Source organism: Cervus canadensis, chromosome 33 (genome assembly GCF_019320065.1).
Source record: "Cervus canadensis isolate Bull #8, Minnesota chromosome 33, ASM1932006v1, whole genome shotgun sequence".
NCBI lineage: Eukaryota > Metazoa > Chordata > Mammalia > Artiodactyla > Cervidae > Cervus > Cervus canadensis.
The window spans coordinates 29,561,196-29,582,561 of NC_057418.1; the positions used below are offsets into that span (position 1 = coordinate 29,561,196).

The following is a 21,366-nucleotide window of genomic DNA, read 5'->3' on the forward strand; positions in this document are numbered from 1 at the left end:
TCCAGACCTCTCACATCCCTCCGTCGCTCGGGTTCAGTGAGGCCACCTCCGACATGAGGATGTGAGGGGCTGCTTCGGGGGAGAAGGATGAGGCGGGTCAGAGTCCTTCGTGCTCCTGCCGTTCCTCAGGTTCCTCCCTTGTAAGCTCTGCAGTGTGCAGCGTGTGCCATGCCTTGGGGGGATGTGTCCTGATCCTCATCTGGGTGATGACCACGCGGGTGTACCAAGTGCCCCAACCCACAGCCGAGGTTCCCACCTCCCTCATCAGGCCCGCAGGCCAACCCTGGCGAGCCTGCAGTCTCTGGCAGCTCCGATCTGTGAAGCTAGCCCGTCACCCCTGGTAAATGCCACATGGGGGAAAGGCTTCACCACTTCTCCATGCCAGGCTCATGGCAGTCAGGCTCCTGTCTTGGATGTAGCTCACCACCTAGTGTGACTGCCCAGGCCTGGAGCTGGTGAAGTTCCTTCGTGGCTCAGTGGTAAAGAATCCACCAGCCAGTGCAGTAGATGTGGGTTCAGTCCCTGGGTCGGGAAGATCCCCTGGAGGAGGAAATGGCAACCCACACCAGTCTTCTTGCTTGGAGGATCCCATGGACAGAGGAGCCTGGCAAGCTACAGTCCATGGGGTCACAAAGAGTTGGACACGACTGAGCAACTAACACATTGACATATACACATACAAATGTATTTAGTATCCATATATGTTTTATACGCACATGGAAGCCATGTCCTGTCAGATCTGTCTGGATCAGCCCTGTTCTTTTCTGGTTGGTGAAGACCCATTCTGACTGTAGGAAAAACATTAGTCCTGCCATTTTCTTGTTTGTGCTTGTGCTGCATAATTAGTTTTATCTTCACCTTTGTTTTCCTTGGAAGTGTCCTTTCAAAGCCCGTCGTCCTCTCTGTGAGGCTTAGTTAAGCTGGGTGCACGCTGAACCCGGCCCTGGGTGTGTAGGGCCCTGAACAGCTCCCGCTCCCCCTCTGGAACCGGCCTGTCATATCTCAACTGGGTAACCTTTCCGAGTCTGGGAAAGGGGATCCCACTGTGGTTCATATATTAAATATTATTAACAACACTTTTGTTTGCCGTGTCCCCGCACCCCGGCGGATTGCCTTGAGCACACCCAGGGCCCCGCGGCTGGGCTGCCGGGTCAGTGGGAGGTGGTTGTGGGGTTTGCCTGCTGAGCCCTGAGCCAGTCTTGAGAGTCCGCGGGGGCAGCGAGGCCTCTGCCATGTAGTCAGGACCACAGCTCTCTTTGCCTCGTGCTGGCACGTTTTCCTTCTCAGGTGGGCCGTGTGCTCTTCACTAGAGTCTTTGGTTGATGGTTTCTGTCCTCTTGAAAAATGACCTCATATTCACAATGATCAGGAGTCAGCGATGTGACTGCAGTCTCCCCGGGACTGTCGGTCAGGCTGCCACCGGACAACAGGAATTTTCAGCCTTGTAAATGTGAAGACCCAGACTTCTCTTGACTTTGTATAAAGTTTAACTCTGCAAATGGCCACCCTTTTCCAATTCAAGCCCTTGCTCTTACCAAAAATTTTACAAAGTGAATCTTACCTTTCCTGTTTCTGCTGAAGAAATAAGTTCTGAAGACATGCAGAGGCCCTCTCTCCCTATTGCCTTTCTCCCGCGTGTGTGTGTTTGTGTGTTGTCTGTCTGTCTGCCTGTGTGTGTTTTCCTGCTGCTCAGACCTCTCCAGAGTGCCCTTCCTGGAGTACCTAGTAGGAGCTGCACCTGGAGCTGAAGCATCTCCCAGTCTGGGTACCACTGCTGCCCTGCCTTCAGGGCGGGCCCAGGTGAGCTCCCAAACCGGTTTTGTGAGACTCTGCTGAGGAGTTGCCAAAAGCCCAGCCCAGAATTTCTGATCACCTGGTCTTCGGCAGCCTGAGAATTTGCATTTTTCCACAAATTCCTAGGTGGTTCTGTGTTGCTGAACCTGGGGCAGGACTTTGCAAGCCAATGACCAAGTTTCTCATCTTGCAAACTTACAGAGGATCTCTGGTTTGGTGCCCTCGAAGCAGACTGAGACGGGGTCTGAGTCGTTGCACGGAGATGGTCCTCGTTGCCCCAGGGGGGTTGGAACAGTTTCCTGAAGGAGGGGCTCTCAGGGGAGAAGGGAGTAGGTGGCGTGGGGTGAGCGGGGCCACACTTGACAAGGGGTCCAGCTCCACTCCTGCAGCCAGAGACACAGGGTGAAGGGCGCAGATTGCCTCCGGGGCTGTGTACTTTCTCCCAGCGGAGAGCTGGGCAGAGGGCGAACCTCGGACACACCCATTTGGGGTGGGCTTTGGGAGACTGCCTAGCCGAGCCAATGGGAGGGAGCGAGGGGGTACAGGGGACACGGTTCAGGCTGGGGTGGGCGGGGGCCTGGGGGCTGGAAGGGAGGCAGGAGACTGAGTTATTACTGATCACGAGAACATGGGTGGGATATGACGCCCAGGCCGCTCTCTGGGCTGAGGATTCCTCACCAGCATTAAAAACCAATGTGCTGCTTAATAGCAGCCTTTATGTGGATGCTGTTTGTGGGGCTTGTTCCGTCCAGGCCCTGGTCGCAGACTTGAACTTGCGTCGTCTCTAAGAGGAAGGCGGGCAGTTCAGAGATGAAGACAGGCTTCGGGGTCTGACCGACCAGGGTCATCACTGGCTCTGCCTCCACTTGCTGAGAGACTAGAGAGAAGCTGATGAGCGCTTCTAAACAGCAGTTTCCTCACCTTTGCAGTGAGGATGGTACTCATTACCTGATAGGGGGTTTGCACGAGGATTATAGGAGGTGATGTGTGAAGAACTCAGGAGATGGCAAGTCTAGAACCGAACCGTGGTGACCCTTCTCTCCAGTTGCTCTTGCAGCAGTCCTGTCAGTCAGGTGCTAACTAACGCCTCGTTTACAGATTGAGCAAACTGAGGCTCAGCAGGTCATATGACTCACCAGGGGCTGGCAAGGCATGTGTCCCGTTTTTGGTTAGCAGTACTCATGATGGAATAGAGTTGACTCTTGTTTATACAGGTTAGTAAAACAGTGGCTGAATTCTTTGACCATTCACGTTGCCTTTGGTAGTTCCCTTCACAAAGAATGTTATGTTTGCATCTGCCAACAGGCTCTAGAGATGTGTAGAATAATGGATCTTCAGCAAGATGAAAAAAAGTTGAATTTTAGTAAATGGAAACATAGAACTAAATGCAAATACAGAATTACTAACTAGGAATTTAGGTTTAAAAAGAACTGAGAGTACATTTCAGGGATTTCAGGCTGTTGACTGAGATCTAGTGGTAAGTTATACTGCAGAGGCACGTATGCACAGAAAATGAAACACAGAAATATTTTGAAGGGGAAATCTCAAGCGCCAAATATATTGGGGAATCTATAATTATAATTTTTTGTTTGCAGCTGGCAAAAAGCCTACCCCAATTTTCACTCTAAAAGGGAGTACTGGGCAGAAATCTCTTGCCTTTTGAAGGAATTCTAGATAATTAGTGTTTTTGCAGGGAATTCTAACAATGCCCTGGCCCTGGGGGTTTGGAGACACCTGAAAATGCCTTTTCTGTAGAGACTTGTGGCTAAGGAAGCCTTCGCATAGAGCGCTCCTAGCACCTCCCTGAGCCCGTGGCTGGACGGTTACTTGCCTGCCTGCCCCCCAGTCTTGAGAGCTTCTTGGGCGTGTGAGCCAAGTGCTGGACTTGGCTGCCTCCCCAGCCCCAGCGTGGTGTCTGGCACGGGGCGAATGCTCAATAAATATATGAGGTGCCTCAGGCTCCTCCGCTGTCTCCTGTGCATTTTAACTGGGGTGTAAACCCAGTGTCATGTGCCCATTAATGCTGCAGTCTGCCACCTCAGTGTCTCTTGTAAATAATTGCAGCGTTGAAAATGACTTAAATCCTCTTGGTAGGAGTTCTGTATGCAGTTATTAATGCGAATTTCTTTTCTAGCCTTTCAAAGTGTGAAAGTCATACCTCAATTTGAGAAGAAGCTCAGCAGGGCTTTCCCCCCTCCTAAGCTATATTTATTTTGTGTATATCTGTGCATCGTATAACTTAAAAGAGTGACGGCGTTTCATTTCCTAACATGGAATCGTTGATGGGACAACATGGTATTCCTGGCTGTGTGCTGAAGTGAGTAAGCAGCAACTAAGGTCTTGGTAAGGCCTCTCAGTTGAGAAGAGAACAGCTGCAGGTAGTTGTGGTTCAGGTTGACCTGATGTTCACACAGAGCTCAGTGAATGTGTGCCCTCACGTTCACCCTTTGCACACGTTCTGAGTCTTCGTGTGAAGTGTCTCCCACAACCCAAGAATTAAACGGAAGATATCAGACAATGGCGAGTGCCAGAGCCAGAGCTGTGCTGGGCCCTTCCATTTGAAGGTGCTCCAGGGACGACCCCTGTGTGATGGAGCCTTGGGCCGAGGGTGTGGGTGAGGCCTTACCGGTGTTCAGCAGGTAGTGAGCATTCCGGACCTGGAGACTCATCACGCAGTCCGGAGCTCACCTGAGCCTGGACTCCTCACTTAGCTCACTTAAGAGTGCTGTCTCCTTTTATTGTACGTTGGAGTCACCCTAGTAGGTGGAGGCTGCACCTCCTCACTCTGTTCTTATTTTCTTTTTTTTTTTTTTCAATGGATATGACTTCTTTATAGTTCTCAGTGACCATCTGGTTTTGTAGAAGTGTTTCAATCTGTACCACAGTGTGGTTAAAATTAATCTCTCAAAAGCAGTGTGATATTCAGAATGATTTTTAGGAGCCCGAGTCTTCGTGCTAGCTCACAGAGAAGTCATGGGAAAGCCTTGGATAAAACTCGGATGTATGTTGTTGAACGAGAACGTTCCCTGACTTACTGAGAAAGTTGTGAAGGTTCCCAGGGATGCTCTGAGGACAAGTTAAATAGAATTCTTTTGTGCTGCCTTGAGCTTCAAAAGCACAAACATCACCCAAAACCCAGTTCTGAGTTGACCTCCCACAGATGATTCATACCTTCCATATGGTGTTATCTTCATAATAAGCATGTCTCAGAAAAAGTTGAAATGCAACCAAATGTACAGTGAGATGCATCCAAGGGTTTTCTAACAAGAGTATTTAAAATTCTGGTTTCCTTCCCTTTAACTGCGAAGTCAGAGAAAGTTCAGTTAATTTTAATACAACTTTGGTTTTCAGTACAGAACTGTACTGTTTTCCTTTCTATTTTCTCACAGACATCCATTCTTTACTTAATTTTTTGAAACAATAGCTATAGTCAGTGCTATCTGCTAACTGATTAAAAGAAGAAAAATGAGGCGGGGGAGAGGGATAATTTAAGAATTTGAGATTAACATATACACACTACTATATATAAAATAGTAACCAACAAGGACCTACTATATGGCACAGGGAACTATACTCAGTATCTTATAATGATCTATAAGGGAAAAGAATCTGAAAAAGAGAGTGTGTGTGTATATATATATATAATTGAATCACTTTGTTGTACACCTGAAACGAATACAACATTGTAAGTGAAAGTGAAAGTCACTCAGTTGTGTCCAACTCTTTTGGACTCCATGGACTATATGTATAGTCCATGAAATTCTCCAGGCCAGAATACTGGAGTGGGTAGCCATTCCCTTCTCCAGGGAATCTTCCCAACCCAGGGATCAAACCCAGGTCTCCTGCATTGATTGCAGGCAGATTCTTTACCAGCTGAGCCACAAGGGAAGCCCCAAAATACTGGAATGGGAAGCCCATCCCTTCTCCAACGGATCTTCTCGACCCAGGAATCAAACCTGGGTCTCTCGCATTGCAGGTAGATTGTTTACCAACTGAGCTATCAGGGAAGCCCAACATTGTAAATCAACTGTATTTCAATAAAAAAGCAAAACTAAACACCAGTCTGTAATTCCATCCCTGAGTGCTCTACTTTTCTACTTGGAATCCTTCAGACTGCAGTCAGGCAGTGCCCTCCGGCTGGAACTGTGCCCGGCCCTGAGATACTGAGGGTGGCGGCTCAGTGCAGGGTGGCTGAGCAGGAGGTGGGGAGAAGGTGCAGGTTAACTCGGGCAGGAGAAGCTCCCCGCAGGAGGCTAGCTCCGCTGTGACTCTCGCCTGACGCTGGTCCTCACGGGCGCTCTGTGTCTCGAGGCCGGGCGGCCGCCCTCGTGTGGCTGCCCGCTGAGAAAGTCGAGAAACTCACCCCGGTGGTGGGTCTCTCATCTAACTGGAAACTGAGTCAGTTCCCGGAGCCTTGAGGAGCCCTCTGGTGGGACGGACCTTTGGGAGGACCCTCAGGGACTCCGATGAAGATGAGTCAGTGGTGTGTTTGGGGGAGGACTCCTGTCACTTTCCTGAGCAAGTCCTGGCTGGTTAACACGAGCTCTTGACTAAGGAGCTGCTCTTCCCAGGCACCCAGGTCTTGTGATGTGGGGAACAGACAGGAGAAGCGGCTGTTCTCTCTGCCCATGAGTTTGTGGTTCGGTTTAAATGCAAAATACAGGAATAGGAAATCATTTGAAGGCAAGGTAATAATGTGTGCAGAGAGTATGACAGGAAATGGAGTTGTTGGGAGATGAGGTGAGGAACTTGCTGTTAGAAAGAGGAGGGTGAATGCACATTTATTTGGATTAAGGTGTCATGCAGGTCTGTTCGCCAGGGAACGGGAAATATGAATCTCAAGGAATGTGCGCCAAATAGTTAAGACAGCCTTTCAAGAAATGTTCATTTTCTATTTATATACTTCCGTAATGTTTGAGTTTTACTTAGTGTATATTTCTGTGATTAGAAAAAAGATTAAAAAGGAAAAACACATACAAGTTTTGACCAAAATGTTTGTATTTTAACTTGTGACTGGTGGTCAGGTAATACCCGGGTCCTGATGGGCAGCTCAGGTCTCGTGGTGACTTCCTGGCCTGTGGTTAAGTGTTCCATCTGTTTCAGGCCAAGAGCTGTTTCTCAGGAGAATTGTTGTCTGTGGAGGATGGCAGGGCTGTGCTCCAAACCCCAAGGCCTGCACCAAGATTCTTCCACCAAAGGCTCCAGACAGCATCTCTTTCTGCCACTGATGCTTTGGATACCACTGGATATGCTGGATCACGTGACCCAAGCCACAGAGCAGGTCACACGGTGGCCTGATCCATGAGGAGGTCTCTCTTCTTCTGGACCCCACTCAAAATCAGCAGCCTTTTGGGTCACTAGGTAAACAGGCCAGATTGTCACACCCAAACTAGGGACGTGTAGCCTCCAAAATCCGAAGGGGCGCAGTGAACTTGACACATAAAATTAACTGTGACTATACATAGAGACTCAGTTTTTATGTAACTCTTGAACTAATTACTTAAAATGCAACATCACTCATGTTTTAAAAATCATAAGTAAGCACTTAGGAAGAAACTTATATTTTGCATCAGACTCTGAATTGAGTTATGATAACATATTTGCTCAGCTGCACCCCCTCCCATCAACTACGCGCCCTCCTACCAGGTGGTATGTCATGATCCATATGCTAGATTTCTTTCTTGAGTGGAGAACATATCAGTATTTAGGTTTTGTAGGATATTGCACTCAGGAGCAGGCGTGCCGTATTGGTTTAGTATTTGTCCAAGTAGAATTCAGTGCATCACAGTATTAGAGCTGGAAGGGTCTTTAGCAATGGTCTAGGCCAGCTTCCTTCTCAGACACAGTGAAGCTACAGGGTGTTAGAGAGCAGACTGCCAGTCGGGTTTTCCGTGGTCAGTGAGAAGGGCTTCCTGGTTCCAGCTGGGTCCTGCTCCCCGGAGCGGAGAGGCGTGCTGTCGGCTGGGGTCAGCATCAGCCTGTCGGCGGGTGAGCTGAGGTTCTGTCTTCAGTAGGTAGCCTGGCTGTGTGCCCGGAGCAGTGCTGTTTCTTGACCGAATGCTCCGTGTTCTGGGCTGAGAGAGAGGGATTTTAAAGAGCAAGATGCTGAGAATCTGGCTGTCTTAGCTGCTCAGAGAGCTGGAGAGGAACATCTTGAAAATTAATCTGCTAGGTTAAGTGTATTATAAATCACTAAAGTACACACCTGGTTGACAAAGAGTACTAATAATATGTAATATATAAAACTTTAATTCAAATAGTCAAGTTAACTACTTTAATAATTGAATTTCCCTTAAGCGAATTTAGTGGCAGTTTATCACTTGGTAGATGCTTAAGAGCTTAAATCAGCCTTTTTCTTTTTTTTTTCTTTTGAGGCCGTAACATCACTGATACCAAGGCCGCATTTAACTTTGATTTGTCATCTCGGAGTTGGATGGATGGTAATATGGAGGTCCCCTAGTTGCAGTCCTCCTGCCCCACCCCAGTTAGACAAGTTGCTCCCAGGTACCCTTGGCAGTTGGCTGTCCCGCCTCTTGTTTCCAGCCGTCCAGGTTGAAGACAGCCCCTTCCACGGATAGGCAGCACTCCTACTCCTTGTTAGAAAGTTCTCTTTCGCAGTACTTCTCGTGGACTTCTCATCATTTGTGCTTATGTCCCCTGATTCTGCCCCAAGATTGTTTTTCTAGTTTTCTCAGTATTAAAAAAATTATTCATTTTTTATTGATCTTTGTTTTTGGCTGTTCTGGGTCTTTGTTGCCACATGGGATTTCCCTTGTTGTGCCGAGCAGGGCCTACTCTCTAGTTGAGATGCTCAAGCTTCTCATTGCAATGGCTTCTCTTGTTGCAGAGCGCGGGCTCTAGGGCATGAGGGCCTCAGTAATTGGGGCACACGGGCTTAGTTGCTCTGCAGCATGTGGGATCTTCCCAGCCCAGGGATGGAACCCGTGTCTCCTGCATTGATTGGCAGGAGGATTCTTTACCACTGAGCCACCAGGGAAGCCCTTCTGAACAATTTTTTACAGCTCATTTTGGATGGTCAAAATTTTTAGATTAGATATTTCAGCATTCTAATATAAAAAATATTGAGTATTCTTCATAAATACAATCATTTTCCTAGCATGAATCAGTATTCCCCCCAAAATAGGCTCCTAAAATGGTAATGCCTGACTTTACTTTGTAAGTAGGAAGACACAGAACCAGGGATGAGCGTTCCTGGCTCTGAGCCCTCCTCTGCCTCCTGACAGTTGGGTGCTGTGGGCAAGGGCACCTCCCTGAACCTGAGTTTCCTTTTCTATAAAGTGAAGATGAGAATGCCTGCTCCAGGTACCAGGCTGTTTTGAGAATCAGATGCTTTTGTAGTCTGTCTATGTTCTTACACATATTGGAGGTTAACTCCCTTGTTTTAGAATGGAACATTTTGAATCATCAGTTCAGTCACTCAGTTGTGTTTGACTTTTTGTGACCCCATGGACAGCAGCATGCCAGGCTTCCCTGTCCGTCACCAACTCCCAGAGCTTGCTCAATCTCATGTCCATTGAGTCGGTGATGCCATCCAACCATCTCATCCTCTGTCATCCCCTTCTCATCCTGCCTTCAGTCTTTCCCAGCATCAGGGTCTTAACTTTTTCTAATGAGCCAGTTCTTTGCATCAGGTGGGCAAAGTATTAGAGCTTCAGCATCAGTCCTTCCAATGAATATTCAGGACTGATTTCCTTTAGGATTGACTGGCTTGATCTCCTTGCTGTCCAAGGGACTCTCAAGAGTCTTCTCCAGCATCACAATTCAAAAGCATCAGTTTTTCTACCAGCACCATTTGAAGGGTATCTGTCTCAAAAGATGAACATCCTTGAGGTGGATTAGCTGGCACTAGGGCTTTGGTCTGTGTAAAAATAGTGCCAGGAATAGGAGGTGAAGTGACTTATTGAGGGCATTACAGTACAGCCCAAAGAGGCCTTCCACAGACCTGCATTGCACTTTTACTGTGAATTTCTCTGCCTTTAATATTCCTCTATGAGTATTTATTGATAAGAATAACTATAAAATGGTAGACATCTTAGTTTGGAGAGGGTGACAGGCTGGCATTTTGGGGGAATAATCAAAGACCTAAGTCAAAACTTGACTTACATTCTGTCTGTTCAGTAGAATGCACGCTTCACCTAACATTCTTAATGCTGGAGCTCTTAAAGCAAACAGGAGCCCCGTCTTCCTCTAAGAGGGAAGGAAGGCTCTGCCTTGGAACGCCTGGGCAGCTGCTCAGTGCCCTGCCGTGTGATCTGGGCAACTGAGAACCCAGCTGGCCTCGCTCGCTCGGCAATTCCTCAGCACTCTGGTATGTCCTGACTCTGCCAGGCAGACTGGAGGGATTGGGAGAACAGGAAATAAGCTCCCGGGAGATAAGACGGGCGGCTCGAAATCACAGACGAGAGAGGAAATGAGAAAACTAACCCAGGGAAACAACACTGCCTTTGAAAACTTTATTTTTAAACCAAGAATCACTGGAAAGATTTCTCTTAATTTAGGGGAGCAACCCACCTATATTCCATTACACCAGTTACACTCCCAGCAAAGAAGTGTGTGGATGGGGGCTGCATTCTGTTAACTGCTGAGTCTCAACTCATCCGGAATTACGAAAAGATGAAGTCGAGTCTGTGAACTTTCTGTTTATCCAACAACCACTCGTGTTTACCACAGGACCAAGACATTTTAATGTTAGCAATAAGTGTGGAATGTTTTGTTTTTACCTCTGATCTTTTGTGTCCATGTCATGCTGTGACCACGCAGGCTGTTCTCAAGGAGAGGTTTTACTGATGATGATAACTAAAGATGCAACCATATGTGGCAATCAATGCATGTTAAAGGAAAAAGGCAAAAGTATAGAAAATGTGACTTGCCTCTGTTTTCTGAATGATGATGTCTTGTAAGGAAAAACTATAGTAGATGAATGTTTACCGTATTTAACCTAAAATAGTTTAAAAGCGATCACATTCTTATTTGTCATACTCTGTCCTCCTATCACTGTTCTGAAATGCATGAGTGACTGTGGGCTTGGACGGTGAACGTGTCTTTGGGGACCGGATTGTGGCACGCTGTGGTGTGCACTGCTCAGGCCAGGCACCACTAGGTCTGAAAGAAGTTTTATGAAGTTGGCTGCTTGGAAATTGTAAATTTTGTGACACATTTGGTCCGTTTAAAGACATTTAAGGATTAGATCAGTAATTTAAATATAGAATTTTAAAAATTAGAACAAGTTAAAAGTGGAAGTCTTAGTCTCTCAGTCATGTCTGGCTCTTTGCGGCCCAGTGGACTGTATAGCCCACCAGGCTCCTCTGTCCATGGAATTTCCCAGGCAAGAGTACTGGAACAAGTTGCCATTTCCTTCTCCCAGGGTTCTTCCCGACCCAGGGATCGAATTGCAGGCAGATCCTTTACTGCTGAACCACCAGGGAAGCCCCTTTAGAAATTAGACTTTAAGATAATGGGTCTGGATTTGTCGCTCCGCGCTGTACACCTCCTGTCTGTTGTATGTTCCCAGCTCTGCATGTGGAGCAGGATATGACGTCTGTTCAGTGAACTGAACTCCACATGGACCAGGATTTCTTTTTTTTGGAACAGGATTTCTAAACTTCTACCCTCGCAACCTAACAGTTGGTAATAGGCCGGCAGTCAGTATTATTGGCTGTTGTTAAAATGCTTTTGGGAATTGAAAATAACCTACTTGCAATAGTTTTCAGCCACTGTTCAAAGCTATAGCCGAATGAGACTCATAACGTACACGGGGCATTCCTGTGCGTCATTGTTCAGAGGCGAGGGTGCCTCTACCCATCCCTCAGGTGGCCGGGGCTCTGGGGCGGAGGGAGCCTGGACCCAGTGGGCACAGGAGGTGGCGGGTGGTGAGGGCAGCACCGGCAGAGCTGCGACCAGAGCGAGGCAGGCAGTCCCGGCGGAGGGACCAAGTCAGATGGGCCAGCGGCAGGCAGTGGGCAGTGCCTCCGTCCATGGAGAGCTTGCATCCGTTTGGCATGGGGCCACTGACTAGGTTAGATTGGCTGATGATGGCCAGGTCTCAGAAGATTGCAGCCTTTCAGCTCTTTATGCAGAGTTTTAAAAAAAAGGTGAATGAATGAAATCTCAGTCACCAGCACTGGTGGGTCAGGCCACACCTGGGAACCTGCCCCACAGTGACCCCAGGTGCTGGTTTTGTGTCTCTTGCGACCACTTCATAGCCCCGTGTCCTTGCAGGTTTTACTGGGCTCTGTGAGGGCCAATGCCACCAACCACCTAGCAGGGTCCACCTTTAGCTGAGGGAGTGATAATTGAGAAAGATGAAAATGATTTGTCCAGATTCAGAATTTGTCAAATTTAAAAATTAAGTCCTTACACACATCAGTTTTGAAGTTAATTATTTCCTCATCTTTCCTCTGTGATAAATCACAAGCAACTTATTTCTACTGTGTATTTTTTTTCCAAACTGGCATGGTTAGATGCTGAACTATTTGGAAATAAGGTAGTCTTGGAAAAGACATAGTTTCACTTTGGGGAAAAAATGAGATTAAATAGGCCCCACCCTTTCTTTTTTCTGTGCTAAATAGAGAGCCCCCGATTCAGATACACAATGAATTTTGAGAAAATTGCTTTCCCACCACATGGGACCATCAGAGGAGTGATCCTGGCACTGCAGGAGGCAGGGCGGGTACAGGCAGGCTCTGGCTTGCTCTCTGTTTTCATGGTGGTGGCCATTTTCATGCTGGAGTTTATTATGGTTTGCTCAGTTGCCCGCTGTTTGTCAGCAAGCCTTGACAGGCTTTGTCAGGGCCAGTCCCTGAGACAGCCATCATCCGCTCTGTGATCTGTCCCCCCAGCCCCTTCCCTCTTCCTCCCGTCCTCCTTGAGTCCTTTCTTTGACCGCACTTTCTCTTTAGTTCTGGGTCTGATAACTTCGTGGACGGCTTCCTTGCCAACGGGCTCCTTCCCTTCAGTAAATGTCTTCCTGGTCGTCTCCCAGGTCGTGCTGGTGAGGTGGAACGAGCCGTACCAGAAGCTGGCCACGTGCGATGCAGACGGCGGAATATTCGTGTGGATCCAGTATGAGGGCCGGTGGTCCGTGGAGCTGGTCAACGACCGAGGGGCCCAGGTGAGCGGCAGGAGGTGCCTCGAGGGCTGGGTGGAGGCGAGCGAAGCCAGGGCTTGCTGCTCGAGCTTCCTCTGGAGGGAGAAGGACGGCGCCTCCATCTTTTCCAGCATGCGGCTGTTGTGAGAATCTCCATGGTTCCGAGCTTCAGTTGAATCTGTGAAGTAGTTTTGCATCATCAGTGTGGTGCTTCCCTGTTGACCCGGACCCTCTGCAGTGCTCCTGGCGCGGCGCGTCTCTGCGCCCTTGCGAAGGTGTTTGCCCACGTTGTCGTCTTCCACGTGCTCTGGCGGGGAGCTCTGCGTGCAGTTCTCAGCACCTGCTCCTCAGGCCGAATTTCAGCGCTTGCTCTGTCGGGCTCCAGTTAGGGGGGCCACTGTGGTCGGTGCTCAGCCCCTCCTTTCCGGTGCCAATTTGTCTCTGCTCAGTGGGAAACCACTGCTCCTGGGACACCCGCCGAGCTGTGCTGCTTTAAACCCATCGGTGGGTTCCGGTGGCTGATGGTGCCAACCTGGCTCTCTCTCCCCGGGGGCACAGTTGCATGGAGCACCCATCTTGGGTGCATGATGACTCAGGTCCCACCCCGAGGATTTGCCAGGCCCAAGTCCTCACAGGACCTTATTGACGAGGGGTTTCTTAGACTGTTTGACTCTGTAGGGATAGTCTTCCCCACAACTGCCTTTCTGTACGTTTCCAAGGAAACGAATTCTCACAATCTCTCCTCCCAGCTGTTGGCTTAAATAAGCTAGGAGCTCACCAACTTGGAGAGATGCAGACCGGTGGAGTGACGTAAAACTGCAGGGGATGAACCTGTCATCAGCAGTCAGTGTCAGGCTGAGGGACTCCGTAGATGCCACCACCGGAGGCAAACCCGCTTCCCAGTAAACACACAGTGTTCTGTTCTTGTGAGTTTATTTATTTGGTAAAGTCAATGTGCTAATTTTGACAGGCTCTAAGAAGGCCTAATCAGTTTCCTATATACCCCTGTGAGGAAAAAAAAGGAAGAGATGGTGCCTGCCCTGTGCCTGCTAACTCACCTGAAATAGAGCCACAGATGTGGAGATCTCCACGCCCTGAGAAGTTCACGTCACCTGGAAGGTGGCCCTTGTGGTCACGAGTGTGAGCTCTGGAGTCAGCCTCTCAGTCGTGACTCTTTGTAGGAAACACTTCATTTCTGTGCCTCAGTTTCCTCTTCTGTACACTCAGGACTTTAACGGTACCTGCCTCCGGGGATTACTAGGACTGTGCTCAGTTGTGTCCAACTCTTTGTGAGCCCATGACTATGCCTGCCAGGCTCCTCTGTCCCTGGGATTCTCCAGGCAAGAATATTGGAGTGGGTAGCCTATCCCTTCTCCAGGGGATCTTCCCGACCCAGGAATTGAACTGGGGTCTCCTGCATTACAGGCAGATTCTTTACCAACTGAGCTACCAGGGACACCCTACTCGAAGGATTACATAGGATTATATACAAAAAATGCTATGATACCATCTGGACGTGGTGGTTGACCCCACGAGTTGTGATGGTGCCTCAAGCACTGTGAGGTGCTGGCACCCAAAGACCTGAACCCCAGGGCACACCTGCCCTTAAACAGTCACCAGGAGGTCATCACCAGCGACCAGCTTCAGCCTTGAAGCAGCAGCTCTTCACGGCTCTCTGTCCAGTGCAGATTTCCCTGAACTTGCCCATAAGGTCTCTAGAGTGCTGTTGTTCTCCCATCCACTGAAGTGTGAACTCTTCCCCTAGAAAGGCCCAGTGGTTGGGTGAGGCCTGTCTTCAGACCTTGGTTGACATGAGGTCGTCAAAGCACTACTCGGAGAAAGGTAGCAAGGGGGACCTCAGTGTCACTCGGAGCTGGCCTTCCCTCAGTCTCCACAGGAGCCCTGCTGGGAAGGTGTTACTCTGAGTTAACGGAGGAAAGGACTCAGGCCACGGAGGCTGAGTAACTCACCCAGGAAAGTTTTTGAACCCAGAGTTGACTCCAAAACCCTGTCTTGTTCACAGACAATAAACTGTTTTCTCTTTAGCAGAAACACGTATGCTCATAGTATGTCTATAGAGCTCAGGCTTCACCACTGTCAGCCCCAGGGTGCTGCTAAACTGTGTCCTGGTGACGAGGAGCGAGGCTTCTGCCTTCTCCAGTGGTAGCCATGTGGTCTCTGCCCCTACTTTGTCCCTCAGCTTTTCTTTTCACTGAGAGTTCGCTGCAGAAAAAGTGTTTTAGAAATGAGAGAGGATGACTTCAGAGCTGCAGGTGAATGGGCTTCCAAGGACCAGAGAACATCTGGAAGCACCTGGAATCTCAAAAAAGCCTGTGCCCTTCAGGTTGATCCAAAGTATCTTGTGATCTGATCCAGATTTTTATATAGTTTTGCTCTTGGGCCTTCTGATTCTGCAAACCTCAGAACCCACTGAGCAAGTATCATTAAGCGCTTGCATTTTGGGGAGTTTCGGTTGCTTTTAATTCTGTTGAGGCTACTTCTTGTCTGAGAAGTGTCACGCTCCGATGACGATGACTCACTGGTGGAGGCAGCGGTGTCTGGGGGAGGAGGCGCGTCCTTGAAGTCTGCCCGGAGAGCCATGAGGCTCTGGAGAAGAAATGACAGGTGATTTTTGTTATATAGCGTGCCTTTCATTGTCATGAAGTAGCCAAACATTTGGCAGAAGCCAAGTGATGCTTTATCACTCCTTTTTTCAGGAAATGATTGTGAGTCCTTTATTTCAGAAATGAGTCTGGAGGCGTGCCTGCATTATGTTATAGTATTAGTCACAGGCTGGCTGTGCCAGGCACAGGTCTCAGGATGACTGAAGAAAGGCTGCCTTGGGCAGGGGCCGTTAGGCCGCTGGCTCTCAGTGGGGCAGGAAGGGCTTTCTGCTTGTTTCTGTTACAGCACCGGGGACTCCTTTCCCCTGGTTTTATTTTCCCAGTTTTGATATAGTCTTATCACTCTCTGTGCTGACCTAATTTAATACTCCCAATTGATTTCTATAAACATCCTATATTACCAATTTTTTGTGATTGTAAGATTGCTGGTATCTCAGAGAAGCAACTTATCACTGGCTATACGTTTTAGCCTCTAGTAAGAAGCTGCTCCTTTTGTACAAGGATAAATGAGTTAAACTGCATGTAAATAAGTAGTATTATCATTGCAAAATGAAAGGACTTCTAAATTTTATTGCAGAATTAATGTGTTGTCTGTCAAAGATCTTTTTGGTCCTTAAGAAAAACTAAATAATTTAATTGGTTGGAACATAAGGACCAAGAAACCAAAATTCCGAGTTTTCCTAAGCACACAGCACTTTTTCAGTAACTTCAGATGAGCAGTCAAGATGTCATGTGGCACAGTTCTGCCATGGTCATGATGGAAGCATGCTGGTCACTGACAACCTATAACCCCCCTGGGAAAACAGCAAAAAGTTCATGTCCTTTTTTGTGTTTGGTCGTGTCCGACTCTTTACGACCCGACGGACTGTAGCTTACCAGGTTCCTCCATCCATGGGATTTTCCAGGCAAGAGTACTGGAGTGGGGTGCCATTGCCTTCTCCAGGAGATCTTCCCGACCCAGGGATTGAACATGGGTCTCCCGCATTGTAGGCAGATGCTTTACAGTCTGAGCCACCAGGGAAGTCCTTATGATTATCTGAAATGTGATAAATCCAGTAGTGTTACAAATTTTAAAGGAGGTGAACATTTCCAAGAATAAGCAACAGTGAAAATCATGGATACAAATTTCATTTTAAGTTAGAAAAGAGCTAAAAGGTAATACAAACTGCTTCCCTCATAGCTCAGATGGTAAAGAATCTGCCTGCAATGTGGGAGACATGGGTTTCATCTCTGGATTGGGAAGATCCCCTGGAGAAGGAAATGGCAACCCACTCCAGCATTCTTATGCCTGGAAAATCCCATGGACAGAGGAGCCTGGTGGGCTACAGTCCATGGGGTCGCAAAGAGTCAGACACTACTGAGCAACTAAAACACACGCAAACTGAAAAAGCAAATTCAGGTGATAGAAACAGGATCAAAATACCACTAATTAGAATAAATATAAATGGACTGATTTCACCAATCAAGATGATGCTTGACTGATTGCAGTTTTAAAAACATAGCCATGTGTTATTAAGTCATACCTGAAACTTGACATGTACAAATTTAAAGTAAAAGGGTGAAAAAATATATTGAGCATATATCTAGGAAAAAAATTGCTGGGGTAGCAAATACTACTTTCAGATAAGATAGACTTGAAGATAGAAAGTAATGTTTAGTTTGTAGAGTGCTGCCACATAATGATAAAAGGTATGGTTTACTAAGATAATATTTTAAATATATATACACTTAATAATAATATCAAAGTATATGAAGGAAATTGATGGAATTGAAAGTAAAGATTGGTAAATTCATTGATAAACTGAGAGGTTTCAACAACAAAAGGAATTAGCAAAGATTTAGAAGGTCTGAGCAACACAGTTAACGAGCTTGACCTAGTGAACATTTATAGTTTCTGAATTCACCAATTAGAGAACCAAGGATCATTTGAATGTTTACAAAAGTTGATCATGTTCTAAGGTTTCACAGATTTTTTCTGTGAAGGGGCAGATAGTACATATTTTAGGCTTTATGGACTAGGGATCACACTTTAGGATATTATGTAAGTACTGTATAACAAGAAAGGAAACCAGAAAACTTTTTGTTGATAAAATTAAAAGCTTGTTTATGGATGCTAAAATTTGAATTTTATGTAATTTTGCATATAACAAAATATTCTTCTCTTAATTTTTTTCTAACCCTCTAAAACTATAGTTTTTGGACTGTTCAAAAATAGGTGACAGGGCAGATTTGGCCCACTGGCCATAGTGTGCCACCCTGGATTTTAGTATCTTAATTAAAAAAAAATTTTTTTTCATTGGTAGGTGTCATGATTACAGACCATAATTTCTGAATGGGTTAGAAGTTAATAACAAAAACATAAATATAAGAAATTGTGGGAATTCCTTGGTTGTCCAGTGGTTAGAACACAATGCTTTCACTGCCTGGGCCCAGGTTCAATCCCCCAAAATTTGTTCTTTGGAAACAAATCAATGAAACTGATAAATTGCTGGCAAGACTTGAGTGAGAGAAGAAAGATAAAACCTAAAATAATTGTATGAATGAAAAGTTGAACATAACTATAGATAAGGTAGAGGTTACAAGGTAATCAAAGGTAAATAAAAGATGCATAAGTAATTCAGTAAGGGGAAGAAAAGTCTTTTTTTAAGTTGAAGTATGATAGTATACAACATTATATTGATTCCAGATGTACAGCATAATGATTCAGTATTTGTATCTAATGGGAAATGATCACCACAGTAAGTCTAGTTGACATATAAGGAATAGTCTTTTTGACAAATGGAACAGAAAAACTGAATATCTGTACTGAAAATTTAAAAAGTAGAATCTTGATTCTTACCATATACCCTGTGCAGAAATTAACTTCTAAATGAAACATAGACATAAATGTAAAAGCATACACTTTGAAATACCAGACCACTTTACCTGTCTCCTGAGAAACCTGTATGTGAATCAAGAAGCAACAATTAGAACCAAACTTCAAACAAATGACTGGCTCAGAATTGGGAAAGGAATATGACAAGGCTGTATATTGTCACCCTTAACTTCTGTGCAGAGTAATGCACAGAAATGCTGGGCTGGATGAATCTCAAGCTGGAATCAAGATTGCCAGGAGAAATATCAGCAGCCTCAGATATGCAAATGATACCATCCTAATGGCAGAGAGTGAAGAGGAACTAAAGAGCATCTTGATGAGGGTGAAAGAGGAGAGTGAAAAAACTGGCTTAAAACTCAACTTTCAAAAAACTAAGATTTTGGCATCCAGTCTCATCACTTCATGGCAAATAAAAGGGGAATAAGTGGAAGCAGTGACAGATTTTATTTTCTTGGGCTCCAAAGTCACTGTGAACAGTGACTACAGCCATGAAATTACAAGTCATTTTCTTCTTGGGAGGAAAGCTATGACAAACCTAGACAGCATATTAAGAAGCAGAGACATCAATTTGCTGGCAAAGGTCCATATAGTCAAAGCTATGGTTTTTCCAGTAGTCATGTATGGACGTGAGAGTCAGACCATAAAGAAGGCTGAGCACTACAGAATTGATGCTTTCGAACTGTAGTGCTGGAGAAGACTCTTTAAGTGTCCCTTGGACAGCAAGGAGATCAAACCAGTCAATCCTAAAGGCAATAAACCCTGAACATTCATTGGAAGGACTGATGCTGAAGCTGAAGCTTCAGTAGTTTGGCCACCTGATGCAAAGAGCTGACTCCTTTGAAAAGACTGATGCTGGGAAAGATTGAAGGCAAAAGGAGAAGAGGGTGGCAGAGAAAGAAATTGTAGATAGCATCACTGACTCAATGGACATGAATTTGAGCAAACTCTGGAAGATGAAGGACAAAGAAGCCTGACATGCTACAGTCCTTGAGGTCGCAGAGAGTCAGACACGACTTACCGACTGAATAACACTTCTGGAAAGCTTGGGTTTGCAGTGTTGGGCTAAGTAAAGGTTTCTTGGATTGGATACAAAAAACCTGAAACATAAGAGAGAAAACTTGACATTGAACTTCGTCAAAATTTAAAACTTTTATATTTTGAAAGAGATTGTTAAGAAAATGAAAAGGCGAGGTACAGAATGGAAGAAATTACTTGAAGCACATATTCTGATAGAGGATTGTATCTAGAATTATTACATCGCAATAAGGTAAAAGACTCATGTATGCGTGTGTGAATGTATGTGTGTGTGTGTTTACATGCATATATGTATTTATAATGAAGAGGTGAATGTGGATGGACATACAAATGTATATGGCAAGGAATGTGAGCAGGCAGGTTCCTAAAGACGGTGTGCAAATAATCAAGAAGCACATGAAACGACACTCAGCGTGTCAGTCGTTTGGGAATTAAATTAAAATTAAAAGCAGTGTCCTACCACTGCACGCCTAGAATAGCTAAAATAAAAGACTGGCAACATCAAGTGTTGGTGAGGTGTGGACCTACTCGCGCACACTGCTAATGGGAGTGTAAAATGGTTTATCCACTTTGGAAAAGATTGGTAATTTCTTATGCATTTAAACGTATACTTACCGTTTGACCCAGCAATTAATTCCATTCCTAGGTATTTACTCAAGAAAAAATGAAACTATGTGTCTACAAAAAGTCTTGCACATGAATATTCACAGCAGTTTTGTAATAACCAAATGCTGGAAACAACCCAAATGCCCAGCAATTGGGAGAGATGAATAAGTTGTCGCACATTTATGCAGTAGAATATTGCTCATCTATAAGAAGGAATGAACTACTGGCACACACAAGAGTTCGGAATACTCTCCAAGTTATTACCCTCAGTAAAACCAGTCATAAACAAACGTGAGCATACTGCATGCTTCTGTTCATGCAAAATTCCTAGAATAAACAGCTAGTGACAGAAATTAGATCATTTGTTGCCTCAGACCAAGGGTGAGGGTAGGGAATTGACTGCCAAAGGGAACTTTATTACATATAAATTATAGCTCACTAAAGTTGGTATTTAAAAGAATAGTAAGTACTATCAATAACTACTTGCCAAGAGTTTTGAAAACTTACATGAACAAGACAAATTCCTGAAAACATTTTATAATAGAATTGACTGAAGAAGAAATAAAAAGCTTGAAAGCTTGACTGGTGCTAACACTTAAATAAACTGAACCAATGGTTTAAAATCTTCCCGTAGAAAAGTGCAGAGCTAGCATCAAAAAAAAAAAAAAGTGTAGAGCCAGATGGTTTCACAGGCATGTTCCACCAGCCTTTGAGGCAACAGGTCAGGCCAGTTTATACAAATTCTTCCCAGCTATGGAAGAAAAGGAACTACCTTCCAACTCATACTGAGAGGTCAGCATAACTTTAATAAATTCAAAGACATTAAAAAAAAAAAATCGTGAGTTTGACTCACTCCTGTATATAGATGTAGATGTAGAAATTCCAAACACATAAGCAAATCAACTTCAACTTCAAAGGGCAATACTTTACCTCCAGGTTGGGCTTTTTGTAGCTATGCAAGAATGGCATAAAACTGAGAAGTAATTTACTGCAGTAATAGATGAAAAGAGAAAAAAAGTGTGGTCATTTGAATAAATGCATTTGATAGAACTCAACACCCAAATATAAGTAATGTTTTCTGGTTAGATTATTTCTTTTTTTTTTCAATTTTTTTATCTTATAATTATTTTAATAAAAGCATGTATTGTTTATATAATGGGTGGGGACCCCCAAAATATTTTCAAAGGAGAGAGAAAATCACCTGGATTGCTAAAATAGAAACTGCACTCAAGGTCTGTTCCAGGTTTAGAAAACCAATGGAGATTGGCTGACATCCTGAAAGACTGATCTGTTCTTTAATTTTGGGCCAGATAGCTCCAAACTCA

General features: G+C 45.5%; 1 protein-coding gene across 1 annotated transcript in view; it reads left to right on the forward strand.

Moving 5' to 3' along the window:
- TULP4 (TUB like protein 4) overlaps window positions 1-21,366 on the forward strand; it is a 202,002-nt gene that overhangs the window by 119,312 nt on the left and 61,324 nt on the right. The window contains exon 3 of the mRNA XM_043457022.1: window positions 12,797-12,925. Coding sequence (XP_043312957.1) covers window positions 12,797-12,925 — 129 coding nt within the window. The remainder of the gene's footprint in view (window positions 1-12,796; window positions 12,926-21,366) is intronic.